At 43.9% G+C, this 22,776-nt stretch overlaps 1 protein-coding gene across 1 annotated transcript in view; it reads left to right on the forward strand.

The window, feature by feature from the left end:
- PSMD3 (proteasome 26S subunit, non-ATPase 3) overlaps window positions 1-13,532 on the forward strand; it is an 816,031-nt gene extending 802,499 nt beyond the window's left edge. Inside the window, exon 12 of the mRNA XM_044055035.1 lies at window positions 13,214-13,532. Within this exon, the coding sequence (XP_043910970.1) occupies window positions 13,214-13,291 (78 nt within the window). The 3' untranslated portion in view covers window positions 13,292-13,532. The remainder of the gene's footprint in view (window positions 1-13,213) is intronic.
- Window positions 13,533-22,776: the final 9,244 nt, after the last annotated feature.

The raw sequence follows: 22,776 nt of genomic DNA on the forward strand, positions 1-22,776 counted from the left end.
TGGAATGCGCTGCATTTTGAGGTGGATTTAACCCACTGTTCTGCTCTTCCACATTCAGTAGAAGTGGCTCCGCTTTGCACTATTTGTTTGGCTCATATACTGCAATTAAGCCAATCAAGTAGCTGCACCTGATGCACAGAATGCAACCAATCACATGCTGCTAGTGTTTTTTGCGCCACTGCAATAGAACAATGTTATTACATTCCGAGTTCGGGTAACTTTTATGAAGGATTTTTAACTAGTTAATATGAAACGTAGCCTACCAGTTGCATCTTGACTTGGTTTCTGAGTGGTTAATACTGTAGTCTGACAGTGCTTTTTTAGAGGTGAGCAGTAACTCTCATTTAGTAATTTTGAAAATAAATGTTTTTAACAAAGTGATTCTCCTGCTGTGACAAGTAGATAATTAGCTAATTGCCCTCCCTTAAGTTGGCACACTGGTGTTCTCTATTCTTAACAAGTAATTGATTGATTTTATTTTCCTTGGGCTGAGTGTGTGTGTGTGTGTGTGTGTGTGTGTGTGTGTGTGTGTGTGTGTGTGTGTGTGTGTGTGTGTGTGTGTGTGTGTGTGTGTGTCTTTTTATTTATGTTTTTGTGGTAGCAGAGTTATTTTTGATTGTGAATCAGCATGCTGAGTGCTGTGGCCTGTCTAGCCTCTTTAGTAATGAGATTAGAAATGGTATAAGCAATTGTTTGCAATAAGTTAACTTTACTGGCCTGTGTTTCTGTACGAGTGGTGAAGAAGAAACTGATCAAATGTTATTTTTTTGTTCAGTATAGGGGAGTGCTTAGGTTTATCACCTGTCCCTCTTTATGCAGTCCTTCTTGGGCAGTGAGAAGACACATGAAAAATGGCAGCTGTCCTAAAATTTTAGGGCAAAAATTATCTCGTAAGCAGTTGCATAAAAAGAATTACGCCAAGAAACTCTTCCTTCTTCATGGAACCTGAATTATGTAGTGGAAAAGTTAACTCTGTCTCTCCCCCTTGGGAACTGCCTGTTCTACATCCTTAACATTCAGTACATGGAAGTCAGTTTTGTTAGAGGCTTTGACTTCCACTGAAAGGTTCTCGGAGTTTTTTTTTTTTTCTTCTTCTCTCATTTAGACTCCTCCTGCAATTAATACGGAGTTACATGGATTGGTAACCTATCTAAATACTATTATAAATTCTTTTTTGTAAGACTCATTGCTCCTACTACTATTGGAACTGTCTGGGTGTGTTTCTTCCACATTTCTCTCATTTCTGCCTGCAGATCCTGATATTTTGACTTTGTTTCTCTCTCTGTGTACGCAAGACACTGTAGATACTGGGTGTGATGATTTCAATGATCAGTGCTACTCTTGTCTTTTCTTGGACCACTATATCTGGTTTTCTAGCATCTATCTTTTGAACTGTTGGTAATGGGTGATCCCATTTGATATAAACGTCGTCATTTTCTGTGATGCTTTGTGGCTCATGTTTCCAGTGTTTTTCAGCCACTTCAGAACCATAATGCTTGCACAATCCCCAGTGCAATAATCTTGCCACATTATTATACCTTTCAGTATACAGTCCTTCTGCCATTAGTATGCCGCAGCCAGCAACAAGGTGTGTAACTGTTTCCACTGTGGTTTTACAAAACCTACATTTGTCTGTTTCTCCTACATGTTCAGTGGACTTTGTAAACCAACGTGTACATAGTCCACTATCTTGGGCTGCCAATATTAACTGTTCATCTCTTGGTTTGAATTCGCTTCTCCTTAACCATTCCTGCGTTCATTCGTGGTCAACATGAGGTTCTTCCAGAAGTTTTCTATACTTGCAACTATATTTGTTTTTTCCACATTTCTTGCCTTCTCATCTGGTCCTTCATCATATATTCTTTCTTTTGTTTTTTGGACATTCAGTTGCTGCCTGATTTGTATGTACTTCTGGTTTTATTTCCATTCCTGCTTGACGCCAGTATGCTTCTGCTAAATGAAGCAGCGAAGTCATCTTAGATTCATTCTCCTCATGTTTCATAATTTTCAGTATACATTTGGGTCTTGTGAGGTCAGCAGATATGTGTAGAGTCCCACAATTGCTATGAGTTTTGAGCAAGTGCTGGGCTGTGAAATGAATGGTTTGAGTGCTTAAGTTGAAAGTTTGTTTAGTTCCAAGGGAAAAATTGAAGAGCAGACTTCGTGGAGCCAGGAATAGTTTAACCCTAGATAACCGGCACTGTCCGGTGTGCAAAACCACGCAAATTCGTTTTTATAGCAGGGAAATGAAAGAGAGAGAAATTAGCCCAAAATAGCCAATAAACTACTAACTTCTGGGCTACAACAAACAGTGAGTCGATGGGAAACAGAAAATTTACCCCGGGGATCACTGCAGTGGCTCTGCTGGACAGAGGCGCAGGGAACTAATGGCTCTGCTGGACCGAAGCATAGGGAACTAATCTAAGGGGACGGCGAAAGCCAACACATTCTGGCTAGGCTTATAGATGCCCTCGGGCAGATAGCCTACTACTTACCTATGAACAATTGCCGATCTATACATGTAATCAATTTCAAGGAGGGCCCATCGCTCCTTCAAAATGGGGAATATATAATCTTGGTATACACTGATTTTTATAAATCATTTGATGAGCATGATGCATCCTTCTTGTTTTCCTATCCAATCTATCCAGCACATTTTGGGGCCAATCAGTCTCTCCAAAACTGTAAGTTAGGAGAGGAAGAGCAAATTGGTTTGTAGCAGATGTCAACGTTGTTTTCAGAATTAATGTCTTCTAAAGTATTCGTTACTACGTTTTATTCGCATTTGTTCATGTTGTGTTGTTGATTCTTCATCAATTTCCAAATATTTATGCACTCTTTGCTCAAGTTCTTTTATATCTTGTTCTTGTCTCAAACTGATGTTTTCCTGGTGCTGCAGTTTTCTTGCTTTAAAGGTTGCTTTTGCACACTTATCAAGACCAAATGACATTCTTGCATCATATGAAAAGGTTTTGACAACCTGCATCTGTGCTTTCAGTTCCTTATCTGATGAGCTATACAGTTTTAAATCATTGACAAAGAGAAGATAAGTCTTTACACTTAGTTTTTTTAGGAGTCAAGTTGTAGCCATGGCCTAAGCTGTTAAGTAAACAGCTTAATGGGTTAATGGCAAGGCAGAATACCAACAGTGACAGAGAGTCACCCTGGAATATCCTCCTTTCAATTTTTATCCCTGGGATAATAATCTGTCCTTTATCATTGCTTAATTGCAAAGTGGTCTGCCACTGTTTCATGGTCACTGTTATGTAGTCAATCAATGTATGGTGTATCTTATATATTTTTTCATCTGTGTGGTATCTCAGATTCACTTGAATGTTCACACTTATTGTGGATAAGAGGCACAGGACATAGACTGCATGAGGAGACATACACTATTGTGAAGAAAATTTAGATTAAAGCAAACTGTTCTTGTAAATTTTCAAATAAATTATACTTTTGTCACAATTGTATAGGATTCCCTAACTTAATACTTCTGGCAGAAAGCCTCATCCAGGACCCTTGGAAGTAGTGCGTTTTTGCGCAGTGCGAAAAGAGGGTGTTACACATCTTGACTATTTGTCACACATTGCTAGGGTCTGTGTTCCACATTGGCCTCTTAAGAGGTTGAGACCTATGCCACTTATATTTACTCCTGACTGACTGTTGGATGCTGATGATTTCTAATATATATATATATATATATATATATATATATATATATATATATATATATTGCAGTACTTCTTTTGTTTGCTATTTACATCTTATTCATTGATACAGTGTCTGATATTGTCCTGCCTTTCTTGTAGTAGGACTTGGAATTTGAATACCAGTACTGGGTAACACGAATTGTAGTAGCAAACCATATCATTTCATCAAGTAGGAATTTTTGTTTATTTTTTAATCATGCAACCAGTTACTGTTGCTGTCAGTTTAAAATAGTCTGCAAATTGATTTTTTTAATTATCAGATAATTTGTTTTCATCATATATTTTGGCTACCTGGTTGACTAGTTTATTTCTTTTTGTATTGCTTCTGTTACATTGAAACATTTGATTAAAGAAAAAAAAATGACAAAAGGCGTGACACCCTTTTTGTTCATTTATTTTCAGAACACGGTTCTTCTATCTGTGCTTTTTCAGGATTGATAAATACTGGTGAAGTTGTTGTCTCAAAGAACTTCCTGTTTTTCTAGAGAAAAAATGTTTAACTTTTAACATCAAAAGTCCTTGTTTGTGCAGAACACACAGGCCTTCATGACTACAGTGGGGAAGTCTGAAAACTTTGATATTAAATCTTTTTCTAGTATAATCCTTTTCTTTGGTATTGTAAGCGATGGCAAATCGTCCTGACTTCTACTTTTACACATTTTGATTGTTGGTCTCAGTTATGTCAGCTCAAAAGAAAGTCAAAGCATCTGATGTACTTGATCTTTGTCTACTAGAACAAAACCATAACTTCCACAGCAATATTTTTTAAATCATTGAAAACTTTCTGGATTACACCTTCAATTCCTATAGCCTTGCCTATGGTTTTGGCCCCCGCTCCCAACAAGTTTGAATATTGTTTTTGTCATGAACACATTTCCAGGTGTTGTAATTTCAGTCTCATCTCATTTTGCCCAGCTGCATATGTAGTGTTAACATTTCCAGTTACAGAAATGGCCAGCTGGCACTGCTAGCTTTTGAGTCAACAGATTTATTTTTTTGCATATACCCGTGTGTTTCCTCCCCAGAATCTTGGTTAACTTGATTTTAAATTGCACAACAGAGTGATTTATTCTGCCAGCTTTCTCAAGTGTTGTAGTTTGTCCACGGGGGTGGGGGGTGGGGCTGTAAGAGATGATGAGTCTGTCACCTTGTGTTCAAAGCTGACTGCTTCCCGCCTTGCTTGGATCTATGCAACAACAGTGAGACACTATTCTTGTCTAATAAGCCATCAGATGTTTTTTTTTTCTTCCTAACATCTTTATTAAATTTTCACATATGACAAAGGCAGTCTTACACTTATATAAATGAAAAATGTACAAAATGATACCACTTCAGTTGCAATCAGTTTACACCACAGGCACCACTGAAACAACTGTAGTTGCAAACATTATACATCACTTATAAACCATTCAGTCATCATCAGTTAAGCATTATATGACTCATTCAAATCCTGCCTCTTAAACCTCATTCCTGCTCTGCATATATTGTTCTCACAATTCCCATTTTTCCTGTGTAGTTTGCTCCTTCCCTTTTCTAAAGATCCCAATTCCAGTTTTGTCTCTGTTACTATATTCACTGCTTCAATAAAGTTGGTATAGACTTTGATTTTCATTTTGTAGTAATTGCTTTTTGGGCAGCCTGAGCCTCCATAATTAGACTCTGCAAGGGTTTACTTTGTCTATGCAATTCTGATTCTGTAGCATAACTCAAAAAAAGTAATCTCCCCAGTCAGTCCAATCCACTCACCCAGCATCTCTGACAGGGCGGTCTGCAGGGAATCCCAAAAGTCTGCCAGCTCACTACACTCCCAAAAAATTTTCCCAGCTACCTCTTTCTTCCCTATCATACCTACAACATTTGCTATACATGTGAGCAAAAATTCTTTGGAGTCTACTTGGGGTATAAAAATACCTATGTAAACACTTCAGGTAAAGGTCCTGAATCTTCTAAACTTTGTTTCATATTTGGGGGATATACATATACTCCCCCATTGTCTTTTTTGTGAATTGCTTATCTAATCTCGCTTCCCAACCCTTTCTAAGCTCCTCTTATTGATTCTTATAATTTTCATGCAATATTTTATATGCTTTACTAATTATTCCGTTTTTTAACAGCAGCTTCTGTTCTAGATTCTATTAAAAACTGTAGCAGTGCTGGTCTTTCATGTAAGAGCCTCCCATTTCTTTCTCTTTGCCTATACTCTTATCAATCCTTGAATAGGGAAGGCAATCTCTAACCTGCAGTCCAAATAAATTCTTGGCCTCTTCCCATTCTATTACCTTTCCCTTTCAAGTTATTTGCTCCCAATACCTTGGTTGTGTGCCAGTTTTCTCCAATAATTTCCAACCCCCTCTTGCCTATTATCTGTATCTCTGACCACAGTCATCCCTATCGGCAAAATCTCTTTTCTCCATTCTTGTGCTGGTTTGGTTCTTAGAATACTCCCTGCTACTTTATGAATATAATACTCTGTATGATTTTGGTTGTTCTCCTTAAGAGTCTGCATCCAAAATCCCAATCTCTCCTTATTTCTTGAGCTTCCTCCCTGTGTCAGCATCATTCCTTTCTGCTTTGAATTACAGATCTGAAGTAGTTAACTTCATTTGTGCAGCAACCTATGGGATTCGGACCTGAGCCGGCAGTTTTCAACAGCTTAGATCCGAGCTCCAAGCTCCTCCCCCTACCCATAATCCCCTGCCAACCCTGACTGACCTCAGATCTAGTTTGCCGTGGTTTAACCAACAGCAGCTCGATCTTGAGTTCCAAAGAGGCTTTTTTGTGAGAAAAAAGTTAACTTTTCTTTTCCTTTTCTACCCTATTTGGTTGTGCTTTCAGGTCCCTTTTTGGCTAAAATCCTCCCTAGCTTAACTTTATTTTTTTTTTGTAATTAACCTCCCCCTTCCCTCGTGGTTCCATTAGGGTTGTGTGTGCGTGTTTGGGGCCTAACGTGTGTGGCTTCTTTGATTAAAATGTCTGAGGCCCCAAAGTCTTTTTTTTCTAAGTGCACCGAGTGTGGCCATAAGCTGTCCCCGGCGGATGGCCACAATCGGTGCGTGCTGTGCCTTGAGGTTGAGCACCTCTCTTCTGGTTGTTCCATTTGTGCAGCGTTCAACCCCAGGGCACTTAAGGACCGGAGGTCTAAGCTGATTCTGGCGGGTCTTCTGCCCCCGGATTCGGCTTCTACCTCCGGTCCTTCTTTGGCTCCCTCTGCAGCTGCTACTCCTGCTTCCTCCTCCCGGCCGGGACTCAACCCCTCACCTTAGGCCCGGAGGAGAGGGAGGCTAGAAAAGAGAAAAGGAGTGAGAAACACCACAAGCGGCGGGCCGAGACCTCCGCTTCGCCCCCCCCCCCGGCTAAGCGGTCTTCTCCCTCCAGGACTTCTGGGTCTCCTCCTACTCGGATCCGGTCTCCGTGCTTTTCACCAGATCCTGAGGAGGAGGAGACCCGATCTCCCTCGAGGTCATCGAGGCGGCACTCCCGTCCCGCCTCGGTGGTCTCATTGAGATCGACCCGAAGTCTCACAGATGCAGATTTGGACCGGATGATGAGAAGATTCCTCCAGGCCCAACTGCAGATGGGAATGCGCCTGCCTCTCCCCCTCCGGGGGGAGCTTGACCCCCTTCTTTGCCCCGATAGCTCCTTCTCTGTCCCGCTTCCCGGGTTCAGAGTCTTCGGAGCCGGGCAACCTTGGAGCCGGGGGGGAGGGGGGGTTGTCGGCACCGATTGTCTCGGGTACTTCGGCGCCGACACTTCCCTCGAGTCTGTCGGGTCCATTTTCGTCGGATCCGAGCTCTCGGAGCCGAGGGCTGAGCTTCGGATCCGGGGGTATTAGTATGCCTTCAGCTCCGTCCAGGTCGGAGCATGCTGGTCCCTCGGATCCGATCGCTTCGGCACCGGCCCTGATCCATCCGTCGGATCCAAGTGAGGGTCAGCTTTTGGATCCTAGAGAGAGCAGCTCTCCCTCAGCGTTCGACATGGTGGGGAGGGCTCTGTCGAGAGATTCCAGGCCCTTGCCACGGCTCCACCCTGCACTCCTTCTCTGTTGGGCCTGACTTCCATCACCTGGCCCCAGGGACAGCCTGCTTTGACGTCCCAGGTTGTTCCTTTGGAACAAGACGTTGCTGGTGAGACCTCCTCGGACAGCCCCCTGAGGAGGTTCCTCACAAGCGAAAGTGCAAGAGGAGGCACCTGGACTCCCCCGAGTCCTTGACTGAAGACACGGATTTGGGGGAAGGGGAAGGCTCCCCAAGATCACCCCCCGAAGATGTCTCTTTTGGTGACATCATGGAGATGCTCAGGATAGGGGGGGGTCTGCCTCAAAGCCTACCTCGGACAAATCCGTGTTCCTGAAGGCATTTGAAGCAAGCCTGTCTACCTCTTGGGTGTCCCCTCCGGCCGACCCTCTGGTAGATTTGATTACTACCAGGGCTTGGAAGGAGCCGGACACTGTGGAGCCAGTCCTCAAGCGCCCGGATAAAATTCTTAGCCCCCCCCCCTCCAAGTCCCATTGGGGTAAGGGTCCCCCTGTAGATGCCATGTTGATGGCGGCGGCCACCAAGAGGGAACTAGCTCAGGAGAGTCCCTCGGTCCATCCCCCGAGCAAGGAGTCTCGGTCGATGGACCGTTTAGGGAAGAGAGTTTTTAGTTCGGCTACCTTCTCTGTGAGGTCGCTGAACTACATGGCACATGTTCTTCGACTTCAGCGGGACCTTATCAAAGAGTACACTGTCACCCCCCCCCCCCCCGAGTCCACGTCGGCGGAGGACAAACAGTTGCACTCCACCCAGATGGCCACTCTCCGATCTATATCAAACACCTCTATGCGGCTACTGTCCCATGCCACGGAAGGAACCGCTAGAGCCAGCAGAGCGGGCCTCGTCATGAGGCGCCAGGCCTGGCTCCGTCACTGTGATTTCGCGGAACCCTTCAAGGCGTCTTTCACTAATGCCCCTTTCGATGGTTCTGCCCTTTTTGGCAAAACCGTTCGCGATACTTTGGTCCAGAGCGAGAAGGACGGGAAGATGTTGTCTGCTGTCGGAGTCCACTTCTCTGCTCCCCAGAGGTCTTTCTCCAAGAACCAAAAGGGACAGAAGAAGATGTGGTTCCGGAAGTTGCAACAGTCCCAGCCCTTCCATGGCAGAGGAGGGCAGGGTGGACGCTGCCCTAGAGGCAGAGGGGGCCCGAGGAACTTTGGATCCAGAGAGCCTTTCTCGGACCAACCCACGCAACACCCCTGAGGGGTTGCCCGACTGCTCCACTCTGGAGGCAGTCTGGGGGCGTTTCTCGAAGCACCTAGCAGCTTGGGAGTCCATCACGACAGACCGCTGGGTGCTTCGCATCATATCCAGAGGATATCAGATCCCCTTCTCTCTTTACCCACGCAGCCCCAGGTACCTCCCCGATGTCCCACCCGATCAGAGGGAGGCCGCAGCAACGGAAATCCAACAGTTGCTGGAAAAAAGAGCCATCCAACACGTCCCCCCAGACCAGTGCGGGTCGGGTTTTTACTCCGGGTTCTTCTTGGTGCCAAAAAAAGACAGGGGACTTGAGACCAATCTTTGACCTCTCCCCCCTGAACCTGTCAGTAAACAGAGAAATTCCGCATGGTCACCCTTCAATCCATTCTCCCCCTCTTGCGGGAGAGCGATTGGATGTGCTCTGTAGACCTCAAGGATGCGTACTACCACATTCTGATGGACAGGCGATCCAGAAGGTTCCTCCGCTTCAGGCTAGGAGCCAGTCATTACCAATTCAGGGTCCTCCCCTTTGGTCTCACCACAGCCCCCAGGGTGTTCACCAAAGTGTTAGCGGTGATAGCGGCCCACCTGAGGCTCCAGGGAATTCAGGTTTTCCCATACCTGGATGACTGGCTCCTGAACACCCCGACAAGGCATCTACTCTGCGCAGCCAGAAACTACTTTCTTCGTCTAGCTCCCCGGCTGGGGATCGCTATCAACTGTCATCTCTTGCCTTGTCTCAACCATAGACTTCATAGGGGCCAGATTAAACACAAACAAGCTCCTAGCCTTTTTGACCACGGACCGGCTACGAACCCTGAGGCTACATGTGCGGGCCATTATACAGTCCCCAGCTCCCCCAGCGGAATTGGTCCTGAGGGCTCTAGGTTCAATGGCGGCGGCAATCAATCTATTGCCAGTGGCGCGTTTGAACATGAGGGTCTTACAATGGACCCTCCAGGTCCAGTGGTCCTTTCTTCAATATCCTCTCAGCCATCCCATTCCCCTCAGCAGGGCTTGCAAGAGGGCCCTCTTATGGTGGCTCCAATCTCCGGACCTCCAGGAAGGATGCCCCTTTTCTATGGCCCCTCCCCTAGCCACAGTGACCATGGATGCCTCCCGCCTCGGGTGGGGGGGGGGGCATTGTTCAGGCAGGACAGTCTTAGGCACGTTGGGACCTCATGGAGACTTCATTGCATATCAGTGTCCTAGAGATGAGGGCAGTGCTGTTGGCGTTGCAAGCATTTCAGGACCTTCTTCCTGTAGGAACGATTGCTATTCAGATGGACAACATGTCTGTTGTCTGGTACATCAACAAACAAGGAGGAACCAGGTCTTACCCACTCTGTCGTGAGGCCATGAGGGTGTGGGAATGGGCGATCTCCACCAACCATTTTCTCATAGCAACGCACATTCCAGGGCAGTCCAACATACTAGCGGACAGACTGTCGCACCATCCTGTTACCATACGAGTGGTCTCTGAATCCCGAGGTAGCAAATCGGATTTTCGCCAAATGGGGTCAACCCTGTTGCGATCTCTTTGCCTCTCCCTCGAACACAAAATGTTTCGACTACTTCGCTCTCATTCTCCCCCCGGGGAATCCCCGAGAGACGCTCTGGTGCATGCTTGGCCTCCCGGTCTACTTTATGCTTACCCTCCTCTTCCTCCGATGCTAAAGTTTCTGCAGAAAGCCAGTTGGTTGGGGAGCAGGATAATCCTCATTGCCTCATTCTGGCCTCGTCAAGCCTGGTTCCCCTACCTTTGGTCTCATCTGGTGAATCCTCCTTGGATTCTGGATCCCCTTCCGTATCTAATATCCCACCCCTAGATCTCCCAGTCCCAAACCTGGACAATCTCAAGCTCACAGCTTGGCTGCTCCAGTTCCGCTCGTAGCTAGGACTCCCGGTATCTCTTCCCCTGTTAAAGCTATTCTAGTAGCAGCGCACAAGCCTTCTACTAGAAAGATCTATAGTAGCGAATGGGCGCGTTTCTCCATTTGGGCGGAATGTCTTAATTTGGACCCTTTCACAGCTCCTTTGACCACTGTATTAGACTTCCTGTCAGGGCTGTTTCATCAGGGGGCTAGCTCCTCCACAGTTAAGGTTCAACTAGCAGCTATCTCTCATTATCATGTGGGAAATGAACTGGGCCCTTTGATCACCACAAAATTGTGTAAGACCTTTCTGAAGGGCACCTTCCTCCAGTGAAGGATGTAGTCCCGCCTTGGGACTTAACACTGGTGCTTCAGGCTTTGTCAGCTCCCCCGTTTGAGCCTGCAGCTTCAGTAGATCTTAAATTCTTGTCATGGAAAACGGCCTTTCTTGTCGCTATCACATCGGCTCGAAGGGTCTCTAAACTACAAGACCTCTGTTTAAAACCCCCATACTTGACTTTTCACAAGGATAGAGTTTACCTCCGGACCAATCCCTATTTTCTTCCCAAGATTGCATCTGAGTCGAATATTAATCAGTCCATTAACCTACCAGTTTTTTTCCTAATTATCAAAGCAAAGGAGAATACAAATTACACTCACTGGATGTGCATAGACAACTTCGCTTCTATATCCACAGGACATCTGGTCATAGGAAATCTGACCAGTTGTTCGTTTCCTTTGCCAAATTTAACTTGGGTAAATCTGTATCTAAAGTCACCCTGTCTAGATGGATTTCGCAGTATATCCTTTTAGCATATGAAAGTTCTGGCAGGCCCGCACCTCAGGGAGTCCATGCCCACTCTACTCGATCTATGTCTACCTCTGCGGCCTTTAGGGCTAGAGTCTCTTTGGGTGATATTTGCTCGGCAGCCACTTGGGCCTCATCTCATACCTTTATCAATCACTATAAATTGGACATTATCTCCAGAGGGAGAGCATCCTTTGGCTCTGCAGTGCTCCGGAACATCCTTCCATGAAGGCCGCCCAAGGTTCAGGTAGCTGGGGACTCTGTCCCATAGATTGTTGCACAAATGAAGTTAACTACTTCAGATTAAGAAGTTATGTAATCACCATAACGTTCCATCTGAGTAGATAAACTTCATTTGTCAGCAACTGTCCCTCCCTCCTGCCCCCTCACCTTCGGATGTTTTTTTTTTCTCATTCTCAGGTTTACGCGGTGTGTTACCTTTTTATATTTGAGAATAATTATCTTCAAGCAGTATCTGCTTTTGGGCAAACTCGATCTGAGGTCAGTCAGGGTTGGCAGGGGATTATGGGTAGGGGGAGGAGCTTGGAGCTCTGATCTAAGCTGTTCTGCCGGGTTGGATCCGAATCCCATAGGTTGCTGACAAATGAAGTTTATCTACTCAGATGGAACGTTATGGTGAGTACATAACTTCATATTTTCTGCTTGTGCTGTGCATAAGAGCGTTAACTATGTTGCTCTAAAATACCACCTCAAATTAGGTAATCCTAGTCTGCCTTGTTCTGTTGGTAGCATCATCTTATCTCACTTGACCCTTACTGTCTTCCCTGCCCAGATAAAATCCTTCCAACTCTTTAAACTGATTCATGTAAGACTGACCAAGCTTTTATAAGCAATTCACAAGAAAGCCACAGTTCACCATTGATAGTGTCTGACATTATCTGCCTTGGAATTTGAGCATCATCCCATCAAGTAGGAATATGGGTTTGTATATTTCATACTCTGAATTAAGTATGAAATTTCCATAGTTTTTCAGACTATATAAAAAATGTAACTGTAAAACTATAGTAAACAGTTTAATCCGTATCCTAATGTCAATGGACTTCAACCAACATCCTTTCACATATGGCACCCTTCAAGAATGTGCAGTTTATTCAGTTAAAATGCCTCATCATAAAGTGGCAGTTGCTTCTGCATTAACTGCAAATTCTCCTTTAAACAGGGCTCACACATAGCAGATCATCAGCAGAAATGGCACACAGGCCATTTGCTGTAGAAGGTGATCTACAGGGATCATGTATTCTCCAGGAACTCATGGAGAGTTTACTTCCCTTTTCCTCTTGAGGGAAAATGCATTGATTTAATTGTACGGTTTGTCAAGTAGAAGTCACTTGAATCCCCATCTAGTAAGTAGTCTGTCGGTTGAAGCCCATTAACATTTGGATACAGATTAAACTGTTTACTGTAGTTTTGCCTGACAAGAAATTTTTATATTTAAATTGGTTACAGAAAACTTCTGCCAGGAGTCAGACTGGTTACAGTTGTATTTAAGTACTGTTGTTATGGAAAGCATGGTAATTAATTGTCCATGCAGAACAGAATTAACTGGTTTATGTCTTTTTCCAGGAACGTCGAGAACGTGAACAGCAAGATTTAGAGTTTGCAAAAGAAATGGCAGAAGATGATGATGATGGCTTTCCATGATCCTTCAGTATAGCACTCACAGTATAAAATACCTATATATATTTTTTAATGGGGTGATAGAACTGAAAGCCATTGCATATAAGGACGCAGTGTAAACTGTAATATTCGCTGGTTTGCATTTTGCATCGGGGTTCATAATCAGAGCTGTGGGCAAAACAAATGTTTACAGGAGTGAAAGGCCAGTTTTTCATCACTTTTGCGGTGTAATGCAAGAATAAAAAGATAAAAAATGAAATATCTAGCACTCTGTATTGCATTTCGTTCTTTTAGAACTATGTACTGCAGTTATGACTGCTAGAATGCATAGTTTAAAAAAAAAGTGTAACCATCTAAACAGTATGAGCAGGTGTAAAATATGTCCTATTTATTTGAAAGAAATGGTGTTTGTTGGATGGATTTTTATGTAGACAAACTCCAAGGAAATTCCTGTAAAAAAGCACATGGTTTAAACTCTTCTGACGTGACATAACAGCAACATAAAAAATTAGCAGCTGATCGTTGAGAAGTTCATCAGTGAAATCATCAGCAAAAAGTTTATTACTGTTATTCATATAGCTGAACATGTGTTGATTTCTTGATTGAGGTAAGAATATTTGGGTAAGTCGTACCCCCAGATGTATTAACTGTAGTGTTATAAACAAGTAAAGGATACAAGTCTTTTCCAGACCATTAAAAAACAAACATTTTCAGAGTTATTCAGATTCTGTTTTTGTCACTGTAGGTTTCAGTAGTGCTTGCACTTTCTAAAATATAGATGGTGTTTCAGAGCCTATGCAGATGTTGTTCTCCTGAGTGGACATAATATTGATCAAAGACTGAGAGCTTGACTTGTGTGGCTTTGCATTTGTGATGTGGAAGAACCACCTTATGTGGTTTTACACACATTATTCTTTAACATATGCTGGAATGCAGTTATATTTGTTGTGTTTTCTTGATGTGTAGTTTTTCTCTTTAGGTTTGTCTACTTCATACTTAAGACATGCAGCTGTTTAGCATGGGTCCATGTTTACTGGTCAAATTAAGTAATCATCAAACATCTAACCAGCAAACATAACCCTATGAATATTCATTCAGTTCAGCAAATGTGTGAGATGGGGAAAGTAACTAGTTGGCCAACATTTACCTGTCTCTGATGCAGGTATACTACGTTTTCATAGCTTTGTGACACACATGTATGTAGTTTAACTGAAGAAACAGTCCACTTAAATCCCCATATGAACTGTTACTGATGATGTGGAAGTGAGAATCAGTTCCTGTAAAACCATGGGAATGAAACATCAAGGAATTGTGATCCAAGCTCTTCAGTTTCACTGTTCCCCCAGTGGAACCATTCAAAGCTCTTGCTATTTCTGCTTACCTTTACTAGCCTGACTGAAGTACGGCATTTTTATTTTTGGATACAAGTGTGTAAAATTGTACTTTTTTAAAAGGGTTCTGTATGAATGCTACATTTGTAGATATGTTGTCATTGTACGAATACAAGACTGAAGAAAAAGTTTTCAGTGCCACTGTCTTTTTACTTTGTTGACAGTTTGGGTACGCTAGAACAAGAAACTGTTGGAAGTATGAATTCTCTGCTTGTTTCATTTTGTGGGCATATGGCACTGATAATGAAAGCTGTTAGGCAGATGTTCTGGAATACGTCACTGCAATTTCCAGTTGTTTTGAAATAAGACCCTCTGCCCATATCAGTGAGAAACGGTTTGCCATTTACTGTTTTGGAGCTTTGTATACTGAATTGGTGATAGTGAGGCAGGAACACAGTTGTTTCTGGCAATACAGTAACAACAGGCTTAGCCTTCATTTGACAGATCAAAGTATTAAGAAAAATAACTGCATGCTTTTGTAGTGCATTTATGCATATGACTAAACAGGGAGTTGTATTTTAGGTATTGCACTGAGCAGCATGGAACCTTTTTTTAAAACATGCGTGTTTGGTAGTTTTGCTGTCTTTTAAGATAAGTAAACTAGTTTGATGTACAAGACTATTGATTTTGAGTTTACACTGTAATTCATTGTTTTCTTTTTCAGAGCAGTAATACATGTTGTACTGTCCCTTTACCAGTTAATTGACCGGACTTATGGCAGATTCTTTTTCTTGTTGCAGGTGATGTCTTAATGCTGAATGCTCGTTATTCTCATTGCTACAGTATGCTTTGGCTATTTGTGTTGCATCTTGCCCAGGATACAGTTATGCCCCTGCACTGGCCCAGTAATCAAGGAGCCTCAATCCTCACCACTGGCAACGGTGAGGGTTGTACACAATGCGAGGATGACAAGTACGCACACAGTAAATTGCAATTTCCCTTGAGCACACAGATATCACAGTCAGTCTGTGGCTGTTTTTTCCCCTCACTCTCCAGATCCCCAATAAGACTCCCCACTGGCACAGCTGTAGGGTTGAAATCTCAGCCGAGTGGTCAAGCTAAGACATTCAGCGCGCTCTCTGTCCATCCAGTGCTTTGTGTCCCTGCCCAAGTAGCTGACACACACACACACACACACTTTAAGATTTGATTTATATACAAACACACACCTGGGAAAGGCTGGCACAGGTTTACTAGCTATGCCTCCTTTTGCCCAGACTGTAAGGTAGTTCCAGCTGCCAACAGCCACCCTTATCAGCTACTATATGGCCCTTACAAAGGGTGTCCAATCCTACTGTGCAATGTTCCTATTAATCCAAATGGTAGTTTTGACCAAGTGCCAGACTTAGGAATGGCCTGTACAATGTGACCAAATAGATATGCAAGTACTCTAAGAGCTTAAATATGTCTCACAAATATTAGCTACAAAGATAAAAAGAACAAGACAATACTCAGTCAATCAACACAGTAACTTCAGAGTTAAAAATCACAGGAACTATTTTAAAAAACACTGCAGGACAGTCTCAAATACAGAAAACATCTAAACTAATCTTTACTATATTCCTAACTATATCTAAAAGAAATTACTGTACCTTAGATGTCCTTCAAGGATGCATCTGCAGTCATCACATATGGGTTGTCCTGCCTCAGGCAGCCCTTTGGTCAGCCGGATTCCAAAGTCTGGGTCCGGCGTCGGCTGATGTCGCACTTTCCCCGACGTCAGAGCGCCTGGGGTATAAAAGCATCAGCCGACGCCATCTTCCCCAGTCTTTCTTGCCGCGTGGTGCCCGAAGGAGAAGCAGTTCGCAAGTGCCAGTCGGCCAGCTCCTGTAATTAAGCTACCGAAGACTTCAAAAAGCTAAGTACCCCGTTGGGGACTCTTTCTTGCCTCAGCCGATGTCAGATAAAGTTAATAATTGTTTAACTTGTGGGAAACAAATACCTCATAAGGATTTCCACTCTTACTGCCTACCCTGTCTAGGCCCAGATCACGACGTCTCGGCCTGTTCAGCCTGTGCTTCCTTCAACCGACGCACTCTTAGACGTCGGGCGGAGTTTGCAGAGGAATTTTTTGGGGCTAGTTTTTCGTATAAGATGCAGTCGGAGACTCCGACTTCTCGTTTAGTTAAGAAACGGAAGGACAAGGACCGACACACGGCCGGTTTCGCTGAAACCACGGCCAGGCCTACCGTGAGTGTCTCGGTCTCGGCTGAAACCGAGTCCTTGGTACTTCCAATTACCGAAACCGCTCAACCGATTACCTCGGTCCAGGAGGCGCCGGCTGAGTCTGTTATTGAATTTCCAACAGAAACTGGTGTCCTGGAACCTTCCGACACCATTCCTTTAGACAAATCTACTCCAGCACGTGGTGCAGCCAGGCCTCCTGCATCCATGTCCATTGAGGCATTCTCCAGGGCTAAAGCTGCTAAACTCTCAAAAGCTTTGCCTCCCAGGGTTATCCCTCAGGGACCCTCTACTGGTTCACAGATTCTAAGCTTAGCAGAGGATCTTATCTCCTTAATTAGGGGCTCTCAACCTCATCCGGACAGGGGCTCTCAACCTCCTCCAGACAAAAGGCCCAGGGTTGAGCCCTCTGATCCCCACTCCTCAGATGAGACCTCTGATGGTTCTACTCTCTTGGACCACCAGGGGGAGGCCTTTTCGGCCTACAAGGATTCTGATGCAGAGGAATCTATTCCCTCGGCCTCCCCTCCTGAAGAGTTTTCCTTTGGGGAGACACTACACACCATGAGAGAGCATTTCCGATGGCAGGGCCAGGAATTCTCTGATTCCAGGAAAAGATTAAGGACCTTTTTACATTTGCCTCAGCATAGGCCTTTAGCTATTCCTCCTGTTTTGAATGTCATTGACGATGACTCAAGCACAACCCCTGATTCTCTCCCTCCGGCTTCTGCCAAACCCGATAGGTACTACAGGGTCCCAGATTCACATCTTTACATTTACAAGGCCCACTCTGCTGATCCAGAAACTATTTCCCAGGGCCCTAAAGGGGTTGCAGCTGCCACTGTTAAAAATCCTCTCCCCTCTGAAAGGGAGTCCAGAGCTTTAGAGAGATGGGGTAAAAAAGTGTATACTTCTGCTACTCTTTCTATGAGGGCATTAAATTGTCAATTTCATATGATACAGTACCAAGAGTATTTGTTAGATGAATTGCATAAAAAACTGTCTTCACCTGACCCCTTAGACCGCAAGTCACTTTTGGTACATAACTCTCAACAGGTTAGCAACCATTTCTTGCAATGTGGTTATGATGCATTGGAAGCTTCATGTAGGTCAGCTATGACTGGCGCAGTCATACGTAGGCATGCTTGGCTGAAGGAACAATCTCTGCCAGACCATGTTAAAGCAAAGCTGCTGGATGCTCCTCTGGAAAAGCAAAAGTTATTTGGCTCCACGGCTCAGGAGGTCCTAAAGAAATTTGAAGAAAAGGCAAGATCCGTACAAACAGTCAAGGATTTTTCTCCAAGTACAACCACCAAGATTCAGCAGGAATTGGCCTTCCAAGAATTGGTCCTTTCCAGACACAGAGAGGTTTCAGAGAGGCAAGAACAGGCGTGCCAGAGGTAGAGGGCAAGCTAGAGGCTCCTACAGAGGACGCCAATGGCAGCCTCCCAACCAGAGAGGTAATGCAGGACCTTCAACTGCTGCACAAGGACAGGCTCAATGACTTTACTTTGACACCGCCAACCAGGGCTCAATTGGAAGCACCTTTGGGCGGAAAGCTTTCTTTATTCTCAGAAAATTGGCACAGTATTACAAGGGACAAATGGACACTACAAATAATAGACAAAGGATACAGGTTTCATTTCCACACATTACCAAAAAGAAAGGGCATGCCAGACCTGCCACCGAATCAAAGGGCAGAGGCTTTGAAACAAATTTCCAGCTTATTGCAAATGAAAGCTATAGAAAAGGTTCCTCTCTCAGAACAAGGCCAAGGATTTTATTCCAGACTATTCCTTGTTTCAAGAAAAGAAAAACAATGGAGGCCTATTCTCGACTTGTCCGCACTGAATACTTATCTCATTGTGCCAAAGTTCAAAATGCTGACTCTACAGCAGCTCCTTCCCATGCTGGGCAAGGGGTCTTGGCTGGTAACTCTAGACCTCAAGGAGGCATACCTGCATGTCCCTATCAGACAAAGTTGCAGAAGACACCTCAGATTTCTTGCAGGGTCAGAGCATTATCAATTCTCAGCATTGCCCTTTGGCTTATCTACTGCGCCCAGAGTATTCACGAAATGCCTGGCATCAGTAATTGCACACTGTAGACTTCAGGGGATTCAGATATACCCATATCTGGACGACTGCCTTATACAAGCGGACAGCCAACAAACTTTGGTAAAACACTTGAATTATGCCATCCACCTACTTCAGGCCTTGGGATATACAGTCAACTTTCACAAATCAAGACTTGTTCCATCCCAAAGAATAACCTTTCTGGGTGCAGATCTAGATACAACCACCCAAATGGCCTTCCTCACAGAAGAAAAACAAAATCAGCTACCAAATTACTTCAAAAATCTGGCAAGACAAACCCAGCTGACTGGTTTACATGGCTTCTTGCATCCTTCTGATTCCGCAAGCAAGAATACATATGAGGAAACTACAATGGTACCTAAGGAGTTTATGGACTCAGCACAGTCACAGCCTGGAAACTTTGATACCACTCATTCCATACCTTCAAAAGGAATTTCTGTGGTGGGCTCAAGTAAGCCAGTCAAACAGGGGTCTGCCTTTCAGCAAACCAATAGCCAGCCAAACCATTACAACAGACGCTTCAGACCACGGATGGGGAGCGCACATGGAGGGCAGATGCATTCAAGGTCTATGGTCACAAAGAGAGCTACGCATGCACATAAACCAAAAGGAAATGCTGGCAGTGATACATGCAGTCAAAGCCTTCAAACCCTTTCTGCATCATGGCCATCTGCTAATAAGGACAGACAACACCACGGTTATGTGGTACATAAACAAGCAAGGAGGCACCCATTCCTATCCTCTTTGCAGGCTGGCAATGAATCTATGGGAACTTTCCTTGAAACTCAATATACAGCTACAATCCCAGTTTTTGCCAGGGAAAGACAATATACTGGCAGACAGCTTAAGCAGAAATATCATGGATGCACACGAATGGGTGCTGCACCCAGACATCTTTCTACAGATAACACAATCATGGGGGAGGCCGGACTTAGATCTTTTTGCCTCCCTCCACAATCATCAACTGAAGAAATTCTACTCAAGGACGTACCACCCACAAGCATGGAAAGTGGACGCCCTCTCTTTCAGCTGGAGAACTCTAACAGTGTATGCATTTCCACCTCTCCCATTAATGACCAAAGTTTTACTGAAGATCAGGACAGAGCAGCCAAAAGTGATTCTGATAGCTCCGGACTGGCCAAGACAGCACTGGTACCCACTGTTAAAGAGCCTGTCACGCACGAAACCATGGCCTCTTCCTCTATGGCCACTTCTACTGGCACAGCACAATTACAAAACTCTGCATTCCAACCTGAAAACCTTGCAACTAACAGCCTGGAAAATACCTTGACTTCTCCTCAGGATAAGCTATCCCAGAGAGTGAAAGATATTATTATGGAAGCTCGCCGGCCTTCCACGAGAAAGGCATATTCAGCAAAATGGAAAAGATTTCACATTTGGAACACCACAAAGGGCCTAGATGCGACAGTGATGAACATGGCACATATCCTGGAATACTTGGCAGAAATGTTCCACAATGGTCTGTCTTACTCTTCCATTAAAATTCATGCTTTAGCAATTTCAGCAGAGTACAATACTGATCCACCTGTCTTCTCTCATCCTCTCCTAAGACAGTTTCTATGAGGAATCAAAAACATCAATCCTCCAAGGAACCACCTCTACCTACTTGGGACCTTAACTTCGTGTTGGAAAAACTAACACTGCCTCCCTTTGAACCAGCAGCGTCTGCAGAACTACAGTTCCTGTCTTGGAAGACTGCTTTCCTTCTGGCCATAACCTCAGCAAGAAGAGTATCTGAGTTACAGGCCCTTATGGCAGTACAGCCATTCCTTATTTTTCATCAGGACAGAGTTTCATTGAGAACCATTCCTACATTTATGCCAAAGGTAGTATCCAGGGTTTCATTAAATCAAGCTATTCACTTGCCTACCTTCTTTCCAAATCCACAAAACAAAGGGGAGAAACTTCTGCACACCCTGGACATACACAGACAGTTGCGCTACTAATTGGACAGAACTAAAGGTTACAGAAAAACTGACCAGCTGTTGGTAGCATATGCTGCTGGTACACAAGGAAAAGCAATTTCCAAACAGATAATTTCAAAATGGATAGGGAATTGCATTCAATTTTGTTACTCCTTTCATGGAAAAACTGTGCCAGCTAACATTAGACCTCATTCCACGAGAGCCACAGCCACCTCCACAGCCTTCTTAAGAGGTGTGGCTACCAAGGACATTTTAGAAGCTGCTACATGGAGCTCCATGCATACATTTGCCAAGCATTACAATTTACCTTTATATTCCAGATCCAGAGCAGGCTTTGCTACGGCAGTCCTGCAGAGCATTTTAGCTACACCATCCTTTTCATAGTTCCTCCACCCCCAGATTGGCTATGGTATTCTACCCATATGTGATGACTGCAGATGCATCCTTGAAGGACATAGTACAGTTTTGTACCTACCATAAATGTAGATGTCCGATAGGTATGCATCTGCAGTCAGGTTTACCCTCCCTCCTTCCCCTCTGTGGTATTTCTTGGGTACTTACCCCTCTTATAGCTAGCTGGGGGGATCTATTGTGGTGTATTTGTTTATATATATTATTGTGCATGTTTGGATTTTTAAATGCTTCTCTCCAAATTTAGCCTTCCTTAGAGGGCACCTGGCATCTGGGGCAAGAAAAACTGAGGAAGATGGCGTCGGCTGATGCTTTTATACCCCAGGCGCTCTGACGTCGGGGAAAGTGTGACATCAGCCGATGCCGGACCCAGACTTTGGAATCCGGCCGACCGAAGGGCTGCCTGAGGCAGGACAACCCATATGTGATGACTGCAGATGCATACCTATCGGACATCTACATTTATGGTAGGTACAAAACTGTACTTTACTTACTGTTAGCAAGGCAAGTGCAGATGGTAATGATGAGTGGATGTTCTTGCTAGGTCCAAGACAAAATACAAAATGCACAGTCTCTCTCTGAGGGAGTTCTGTAATTAATAGCAAATGTTACTGCTGGGCGAGCTTGGATGATATCACTCTTTGTCAGCCGACTTCAGTTCCCAGGCTAAACAGAAACTTAACAGAATTATCATCTCTGTGTGAGAAATGCACATCTCTCAGATCTTTGCAGTTCCTAGAAGACCTAATGCAATAAAACACTTACAAAACAATGCAGAATGCACCATAGTTCTGGACATCCTGTTTCATTGCTGCATTGAAACTAACTTTTATAGCACAATCGTAAAATACTTAATTTCAATTTATTTTCTTGAAGTTTTATAAGTTAATCTTCATTGTTCCAGCAGGGTATGCTGTGGTTACATTCTTGAAGCTCCAGTACATAAAATACAGTTCTGGAGAAATCATATCAATATTCACAAATGATATAGAATTATTTACAAAATTCCAGATAGCTGGGCTGGCAGCGTGGCAACAACCGGCCAGCCTTCAAAAAGCTCAGGCTTCCTCCCACACCTACATATTAACTGCCGATTGGCTAGCCCCCTGGAGGGAAATTAGCAGTTAGTGTGTAGACAGCTTCAGTATTTTCTTGGTAGCTTTGTGGTTATACAGGAACAATTGGCTGCAGGCTTCATTTCTAGCAGATAAGTCCCCAAAGGGGAACCCTTCTTCATAGAAAGTATTGCCTTTTTAAAATACTTTTGATGTATTTTTTTTTTATTTTATGAAGAATCCTGGCAATTTTATTAATAATAGAGAAACTTCTATCTTGAGAACAGTGCTTGTTATTGAATACTAAGACTGTTTTTGTGTGAGATAGTGTACTGCTTTTGAGACATTTTAACTGAAGTATAAGAATATAAAGATTGCTAAGTATTTGATGTACTTTAATAGGTTTTTGAGTATGTTGGTGCTTGT

This window comes from Protopterus annectens, chromosome 13.part0, assembly GCF_019279795.1.
Source record: "Protopterus annectens isolate FY-2018-M chromosome 13.part0, PAN1.0, whole genome shotgun sequence".
Taxonomy (NCBI): domain Eukaryota; kingdom Metazoa; phylum Chordata; order Ceratodontiformes; family Protopteridae; genus Protopterus; species Protopterus annectens.